The 9,874-nt window shown below is 30.9% G+C and overlaps 1 protein-coding gene across 1 annotated transcript in view; it reads left to right on the forward strand.

Moving 5' to 3' along the window:
- The first annotated feature begins 2,027 nt into the window (after nt 1-2,027).
- Nucleotides 2,028-9,874, forward strand: part of LOC106692906 (cytochrome P450 4c21) — a 21,150-nt gene continuing 13,303 nt past the window's right edge. Inside the window, exons 1-3 of the mRNA XM_014439146.1 lie at nt 2,028-2,199; nt 6,168-6,283; nt 8,269-8,359. Of these exons, the coding sequence (XP_014294632.1) occupies nt 2,028-2,199; nt 6,168-6,283; nt 8,269-8,359 (379 nt within the window). The remainder of the gene's footprint in view (nt 2,200-6,167; nt 6,284-8,268; nt 8,360-9,874) is intronic.

Here is a 9,874-nt window from a genome sequence, read left to right on the forward strand (position 1 = left end):
GATACATTCTCATCATGTGCCCGTAAAATCTCAGTCTTCTGATTCTTATTTCGGTTGCCAGGTCATTTTTCTCCCTGTAGATTTCCTGTTTGGGTCTTAACCTATAGCCTTCCTGTGTTTTCTAGGGCCCAAAGATTCTCCTAAGGACCCTGCTCTCTATTTTCAGTATTTTTTCCGGGCTAGGGAGACATGTCTCTATTCCGTATAAAATTACTGGTTTTATGGCCGTGTTGTAATTTCTTATTTTGGTGCTTCTTATTGTAAATATTGCCTGTTGCGAATTTAGCCTTTCTAACTTCAAGACTTTCTCCTTTATGCTCTCTTTCTCCAAGCCGTTATTGCATACTATCTCTCCCAGATATTTAAATTTCTTTGTTACTCTTATCTGGCCATATTTCGTCTCTGTCTATTAAGTTTTTGCCGTAGTTTCTTTCAGGGCATTTATTTGACTAATTGCCTCTTCCCCTGTTTTCGGCAGGAGGGCTTAATCGTCTGCAATGGCTAGGCAGTTCCCTTTTATATGATTTTTCTTACTTAATTATTGTATTAAATACAAATGTTTCTTTTCAAAAATACAATCGAAAATAATACAAATAAATTAATTAAATTAAATACTAACACTAATTAAATATTATTTACAAATTAATATAAACATGGCGTTAATACAATTAATTAACAAAATTACTTTTTATGAATGGAACGGTAATTAGTTACCACTGTTTCACTATTTTTTTTAGAAGTTAGGACTGTTATATAATTGACGATAAAGTTTCCAATAAGGAGAAAACACATCTATCTTACACTGCTCACATACAGAACAGAATACAAATCGTCTAATCAACATCATACCAACTCAAACACCTCATCTGCTCACCAGGGCTGTCACTCAGACTCAAATTACTCATCTACAAAGTAATACTACGACCATCACTCCTACACGGCGCACCACTACTACACTATCTCTACCCAACAGCCCTGAAATCACTACAACAGTACCAAAACAGTACACTACAGAAGATATGTCGAGGGACATCTCTGGAAAGACGTAACATGACACACATTCATAACGAACTACAGTTAGAAACTGTACAACAACACATCACACGGAGACTCATTAAATTCTTTGATAGTCTCCCTGCTTCCTTCAATCCAGTATTCCAGTATATCACTCCATCCCCCCTTCCTGCGAGGTGGGAGGGCAGGAAAGGTTCGAAAAACCCTATTAACATCTTCTCATAACTCCATCTTCTGATGCACCCCCTACACTTCTCTTTCGACTTCTGACTACTTTCTTATTATTTCGCCATTATCTATTGTCTTTATTAATTAATGTTTTTTTTTTTTTTATCTTCTATGCAATATAACACGAGGAAGCCCCTCACCTCCGGATTTAAAATAGCATCTTTTCAGAATGGACATCTCATGTATACAAATAAACATAACAGGTAAATTTAAAATACCAAAGGATGTAAAAGGTAAGATCCAACACGAATTACTTTTTCTTTACACAGTAATGCACTTATTAATTCACTTTTTATTTCTGTTGTATAGGGATCGAAAAAAAAAATAAGGAGAAAAGTTTTGTTTTAAATTGTATATTATGCCTTCAGTGCCAGAGTTGTTGAGCTGTGATAGTGCACCAACAACTCTGGGACTATTGGAGGAGAAGTTTTTTTTCGACAACTATGTAGATTGATTAGTTGCCAAAATGTCCTACTGTCAATTCAATTATACCGTGGCAATATAATCTCTTTTTCAATTTGATTAGGTTTTAAAACATTTTTTTAGTACTGAGTTATTTTCCTTGGAATACTGGGTCATAGTAATTAATTTTAAATAAAAATTAAGCTATAAAAAGTTTAGTTATGAAATTTAATAATTTAGAAAATATTGAGAATTGTTCGTGGCCGCTGGTACACTCTGTTTAATAAATAATCATACTTATACTTCAATAATTATGATTCCAAAAGAGTGGTAACTACAATGTAAGAACAATAGATAAAATTACGTTGTATATTTTTAGGAAGATGGAGATGTTAGTGACTGCTGCTCTGATAGTTGTGCTGGCTCACCTCGCCTTGGGTGTGATACTGTGGCTTCGAGTACGGAAGCTGTATTCCTATCCTGGGCTGTTGGGTTTCCCTGTCATCGGCAACCTCTACTACTTCTACAGAACGCTGTTCTTGGGTTCTATGGACAGTAAGTATGAGAAAACTGCTAATAATTTAGATAAACATGATGATACTTGAGCCATAACATCAACATATCTTAATTCTTTGTTGTTTCAACTAAATCTGTTGGGGCGATGGGCGATGGGCGTTTCGTGACTGAAAAACCGACCTCTCCCCCGGAATGAAATATTCGCTGGTTCGAGTTGAAAAATAAAGACGGAGAACCTGAAATGAACATTAAAAAAAGACAAATAATGAAGAAAATTAAAGAATAAAAAAAAAAAATAACAAATGATATATGAAATTTAATAAAATTAAAATATGAACAAAAAAATAATTGTTTCCTTTTGTTACAAAAATAAAAGAGTTAATGTTGAAGTGAAAAATCTCTAGATATAAATACAAAAATAAAAGAATTTACCTTCATACAAAAAATATTGCTTCCGTTGGTGAGAGAAAAAAACAAGGAAACAAAACTATCAGAAAAATAGGTATACCTATACTATAACATATCTCATCCGAGATGGATTTCTTCGACGAACTGGTGTTAAACGAGTCAATATAAAAAAAAAAAAATGGAGAGTGGTGAGCCAGAAGGATGGAGAGACGAGACCCTGCAATGTTGCTGTATGTGCCGAGCCGCAGCGATGTATTTTAAAAAAATGTAGGGTTAAGATAAACAAGATAAACTTATAAGTAACAAAAAATATATAAACCAGGTGGAAGTAAATTATAAGAGAAAAGAAAAGAAAATACTCTTTTGGGCTTTAACATCATCGTTAAGGATAAAGCACTGATTGATTGCTAGCAACAGTCAGATTAGATTATAAAAAAGCTTTTATCGCTGAGAAATCGCTTAAATCAGATCCTACATGGACTGATAGTAATCATTCAAATGCCAGACTGACTTGAATTTAAATATTGACGAATTATTTCAACTATGAGTCTTACTGTCGCAAAAAAGATATTGTGCAATTTTCATCAAAAGAAGAAAGTTTATTTGGCAATTGTTTTAGCATTTTTCTACAAGAATAAAGTAAAACGCAAGAAATGAACGAATTACTAGCACACTCCCCCCCCCCACCACCACTTCAAATTCAAAATAATCGTATTTCGTAGTTTTCTTATAATCGATTTGTACTGCCCTTTCACGAACAATCTGAACGTCCACATTTGGTTTTACTGTCATTTCCACTTAAGGTTTAAGTGTTCCTATAAACCTTCTTAGAGCGGTCACCAGATTGTTCATGAATACTAGCGACAATTTATCCCCTTGCGGTATTGTTTGGTCATCTCTTGTTGAGAGCTATGCGAAGATTATTAAAGTTACATATTAATATTACTAAAATTCACTACAACTAAGAAGGCATACTAAAAAGGTACTACTGTTGACTCAGTTAATCGTAATATGCCAGTGACGAAACATTCCGCACAATCTTATAAATATAAATTTCTCAAACGTATAAAAAATTCCGACTTAAATGAGATTTCGTGACAAATTATTCTCTAGTGTGATTTTTAGTAATTTTAAAACATGATAATATCATTGCCTGGATAATTAAAATTATACTTAAATTCGGCCACCAGTTTGGATTCAGAACATTCCATTCTATTATCCAGCAATGACATCTTGTGGTGAACGTTGCCTCATCTTCTTTGGGGCGTGGAATGTATTTCGCGAGAGTCTTTTTCGATGTACTATTAGTACAAGCCCGGGAAGAAATATGGTTATCTCACCCCAATTTTTTATTACTTCAATGAAAACTATGTATAATTACTAGTCAAAATTGATGAGTCTGTCAAGTATAGGTAGGGATAATAAAAAATGGTGGCTGTTTCAAAACCTTGAAAAAAACATTAATTTTTCATTCGGAGCTCTATATCTTCAAAACTACCAACAACACTAGAAAATCTAAGAGAACATTATTTAATGAAGAGTAAATTAGCTGAAATATTAGCCCTAAAGAGCTATTTACGTCCAATAGTTCTCGAGATATAGCTTTTTAAAAAGCAAAATTTCTTAAAAATCTTCTGAAAGATTAGTAGTTAGCTAATTTATTTTAGGAAATCTATATCTCAGGAACTATGTGACGTACTGATGTCTTTTAGCACTCAAATTAAAGCTAGTTTAATGGACTATAAAGAAATTTATGACCTTTACCCTACGAAGGTAAATAGTAGTTTTCATGATATTTACCAAAATAAATTGATTTATAGTTGTTCGTACAATAAATTAGATTTATGAAAAACTTTATTTCAAAAACCATTGGACGTACTGATGCCTGCTAGCGCTCAAATTAAAGCTAGTTAAATTTACTACAAAATAGTTAATAATGTTTATCTTTGTAGGAGTTCTATTTTTTATGATATTTGACAAAATAAACTCACAAAATGATAATTTCTATTTGTTCGTATAAAATATTGGATTTTTGAAAAAATATTTCTCTAGATTTATTTAAGCGTCTCCATACGACGCACATATGTCTTTCAACACTCAAAATAAAGGAAATTTAACATACTATAAAGTAGTTTATGACACTTATCCTCGTAGAGGTAGTAATTTTTATGATATTCACATATGAATATAATTTTGGCAAATGAAAATTTGTCCGAACAACTATAAATCAATTTATTTTAGCAAATTTCATGTAAACTATTACTCCTACGAAGGTAAACATCATAAACTATGTTGTAGCTCATTAAACTAGTTTTAATTTGAGTGCTAATAGACATCTGTACGTCAAATGGTTTTTGAGATATAAAGTTTTCAAAATAAGTTCACCAACTACTGATCTTTTAGTACGTCCCATACAACATTTTTATAAACTATTTAACGTAAATAACTCTATTAGGGCTCATATTTTAGCAAATTTACTCTTCTTTAAATGACGTTCTCTTAGGTTTTCTTGTGTTGTTCCTACTTTTTAAGATATAGAGCTCCGAATCAAAAATTAATTTTTTTTATCGCTTTGAAATAGCCGCCATTTTTTATTCCCCCTACCTATACTTGGCAGACTCATCAATTTTGACTATTAATTATACATAGTTTTCATTAAAGTAATCAGAAATAGGGGTGAGATAACTGCCTTTTTTTTCTCCTGTTGGCCTCTTGTCCTATCAAGGTAGTAGTCCTTGGTCCCATCCCTTATACAGCCTATAAAGCTGATATCCCAATCAATCCTAACACTATCCTCACCACGTATGTTAATGATCCATGTATACTCTCAGTTAATAATATATTAACCCTTTAATTGCATGATAAACTTTCCAATCCCATATTAAAATCCTCACAGATTAAAATCTAAACTATTAGAAATTGAAGGATTAAAATAATGAAATAAGCTCAATTCTTCGTCGTAAACTAAGTAACTGCCCTACAGCATCTTTTAGTAATATTGCTTTTACTCCTTTCCAACAGATCCGCTAGCGTGGACTACATCTGGAAAACGACTAACTGGGAATCCTCACACAACATTGAAAAGGCAGGCAACGGCACGTCGATTTCGACTATTATGACAGTTACTAAAAAAATGGTCTAAACTTTCAATCTATTACAAAAGACTGCTCTATGTGACTATACTAAAGTGAATAAGGCCTATCTGGAAATTAATAGTTGAGCTTTGGAACTCCACCAAACCTTCGAATTCATCTCGTATCTAATCTTTACAATCCTAAATTCTTGGCAAATTCCTCATTGCTCCTTACTTTGTCATAAGTAAAATCATCCATAAAGCTCTTAATGTTCCATATGTAACTAATCTTGCCCGACCAAATATAATTCTTTCTATTATAAACTCCCTAACCACCCAAACCCACTACTTTCTAACCTTGCTTCCTCTTCCATTCCTGACAATACTTTGAGGAGCATTAAAATAAATGAAATCTAGAATCAAATATACTGAATGTATTTTTAAGTAAATACAGTTGTAACATTTTAAAAAATACTTAATTTTGCAACATAAAACGTAAAATAATGAAAAACTATTTCTTGTTCAGGTATGGAAAAATACATGGTCAGAATTGCTGAAAAATACGGAAAAAATGGAATGTGCTTCCATTGGGTTTATGGTTTCAGGACTTCAATGATAGTTGCAAGTCCTCATGTCGTCCAGGTAATAGATTCTGAGGGCCTAACTAGGCATAAGAATTGACTAACAAATGTTTGTAGACTAATTTTTTTTTGGACAAATATATGCAAAAAAAACAACATTTTATTCTATATTTAATTATATAGATGAGTCAGTGTAGCCTTTCTAATAAAAATGAACGCTGTTTAAAGTTTGAAAAGTAAAGAAAATGTAGTCAGTTGACTCTAGGTACATATTCATATTTTATAATTTTTATCGAATATAATCGATAATAATTGAAATGAAATGAAATGAAAAAATAACTTTATTCTGGGACATATGTCCCCTAAGAATAATTATATGGTTCATATAGTGAGATTTTTATCGGGCGAGCGTTTACAAATTTTCAGATAGTAGAATGAAATTACATTGGTATATTGGCTTTACTACTGTTTATAATGTTAATCAATACCTGCCTATTTATTTGATTACAAAGATGTAGAGGTTTGTTTATTCAATAAATGAAGGAATAGGTGTTGTTTAAAGGAGAGAATGGATGAGGACTGGCGAATGGAGATGGGAAGAGAATTCCAGAGGGAGGTTGCACGTATGACGAAGGATTTGCTAAAGAAGGAGGTTCTATAGGAGGGCATATATAAATCATTCGGATGGGATCTGGTGTTTAATGAGTGGATGGATGAATGAAGAGTGAGGAGATCTAGAAAATAGGTAGGTTTTTTGATGTTAAGAACTTGGAATAGAAAAACACCAAGGAGGTATTGCCTTCGGGAGGTTGGATAGAGCCACTTCAACTCGGAATACCAGCGGGAGACTTGAGAGTGCCTAGGGAACGCAACGATAAATCTTACAAAACAATTCTTGAGTCTCTTCAGTCTCAACTCTAGTCCTGCAGATAGCCCTCCATACACCAAGGATCCGTAGTCGAAGTGGGGGAAGACAAGAGAGGACACTAGGAGCTGACGAGTGTTCTGAGGAATGGAATTACGGAATTGTTTGAGTACAGTTATGGATTTGGGTGTGATTTGGGAAATCATTTAAATTAATCAATTATAATAAAAATGTCCTTTTAGTCTCAACATGTTCATTTTCTTATTACTCCACTCCTACGTTTCGGCTATTCCTGTCATTCCTAAGAATAATTTATTTTACATAGCACAGCTACAATGTTGTCAAAATGTTGCAGGATATTCTGCCTTTGTCAACCTATTTCTTATCCAGCTAATTTAATTTTCTAATACTATTCAATTTATTCTTTCCATTATAATCTTATCACTTTATTTATCAGCAATAGGTTTTACTTACAAATATAATGTATCACTTATTTAACCTTGTCACCACTTTATCAATAAAATATTTTACATACAAATTTAATAATCCTTTATGCTGGAAGAGTCTTATAGATTTAAAAGGATTTAGTGAATGACATAATTTCTTCCTTATTAAAAAACAATAGTTTATTTAATATCATCAGCAAAATAGCTGATGATATTAAATAAACTATTGTTTTTTAATAAGGAAGAAATTATGTCATTCACTAAATCCTTTTAAATACATGCAAATGTTATCATGTTATAATAGAATGTATACATTGAATAATATTAAAAAAGTAAGCCTTATCCAACTAAGAAATAGCTTGAAAGACTAAAATATAATCTGATAAAGGTAGAATAGTCAGCAACTTTTTGACAACATTATGCCTGTGATATTTAAAATAAGTTATTATTGAGAATGGCCGAAACGTAGGAGTGGAATAATAGGAAAATAAACATATTGAGACTATATGGACATTTTTACACAAATATCCAATGTCTTAAACAAGAATTGAAATTAGTTCTAAGTGTCCATTAGATGTATATTTATTGGATACATTTAATCATTATTCTAGATGAAAAATGATAAATATAAATAACTAATATTTTACGAAAAAATTAATTTATAAAAATATTGTTTCAATAAAAAAAATATATATATTTAAAAAAAAATTAATATTGAGCATTTCTGTTAATCAGGAAATAGCATTTCATCCTAATCTGACGGATAAACCTTATTCCATGTATGGAGGATTTACTCCTTATTCAAGTGGACCTTTTGCTAGTTCCCGTAAGTAGCAGATCGATATATTTTAGCATCTATTTGTTTGTTATGGAAAATGAATTTTATTAATTAACATATTTCTCAAGTCAGTTTTTCTTAGTTATTTGGTCTTTTTTTTTTCTACATGAATTTCGGATGTTATACATCCTTCAAATTTAACGCCAGTGAAACCATTTTAAAAATCCAAACAAACGAAAATAGAATATTTTAATTAGTATCTGCAGTATATCTCAGTAATCAAGATCAATTTTGTTATCAATGAAATAATTCTTGATGCAGGGAATGTTTTGGGACATTTCATTTTCATTATATACATCAAACGTTGATTTATTTCTTACCTCTAAAGAGATAGTGGAAATATTGAAAATGTAAATTAATGCCGTGAGCCAAACACTGACATTATATTAAAATTATATTTATATATTAAAAGTGAAATGATTATTTTTTAAAAATATTATGCCTTTGTATAGCAATAAGGTTGTAATTGCAATACAAACACAATCTTACATGCAGTTAATGCATCAATACTGTTAGGGAATGGGAACCTTTGCTAGTATATAGAACCTAACCGTGAAAAGAAAAGAAATGAATGGCCGAATTTTGCTAATTTAAATAAGTGAACATAACAAAAGGAACACAAAATATATAGAAATATACAAACTAGAAAAAAAAAGAATAAAGCAAACTTAAAACTATTACAAAAATTATATGAATTGAACAAAAGAGAGAAGAAGAAAAATAAAAAGTCTTATATCACCGATGATTGATGGTTGTGGTTGTTGTCCTGAGTGAATGTTCTCGTGGAGGTAGATCGACAAAAGGACGCAAGTCCGCCGCCTTGTTCTATCGGAGGATGAACCGAAGTAGTCCACCCATCGTGGCTAAAATCATGTAGATGGCGGAGATGGTCATGCCAGGATATAAAACATACTCTTTTTATCATAAACAAACTATTTTTATAGTATTTGTATATTAAACTATTCTATTTGTTGATATAATGCTTGATAATGTAAGTTGATCTATAATTAAAAGTTTTAAAAATGAATAATCACATTTTATAAGATAGTCTCTTTAATTACTTGAGATTTTATTAAATCATCTACAAACAAAAGAAAAAGAAAATAAACCAGTATTAGCAAGTACATTTTGGACTTTGTACTTATGTTTTAAATTATTTTCATCATACAAAAATTCCAGATTGTCATATGATTGATATATAAAACTGTCAAATATCATAAAAAAATTAAATTGTTTAAATAAATAATATGTCAAAATTGAAAACTATTTATTTATTAACAAATGTTACAATCTGTCACAACCTTGGGCAATAAGTAATAGTGATACAATTGATCACATTCAAACCAGAATAATTTAAAAAATAAAATAATAAAAAAATCATTTTTTATGAATATAAATAAAAAAAGGGAAAACAGAATAAAAGTATGTAAATAAATAATTTCATCGATACTGATATGCACATAAATAAATAATGAATTAAACATTTATGTATATTAAAATATA

The sequence above is a fragment of the Halyomorpha halys genome, unplaced genomic scaffold, assembly GCF_000696795.3.
Source record: "Halyomorpha halys isolate HHAL.00 unplaced genomic scaffold, Hhal_1.1 Scaffold78.1, whole genome shotgun sequence".
Lineage (NCBI taxonomy): Eukaryota > Metazoa > Arthropoda > Insecta > Hemiptera > Pentatomidae > Halyomorpha > Halyomorpha halys.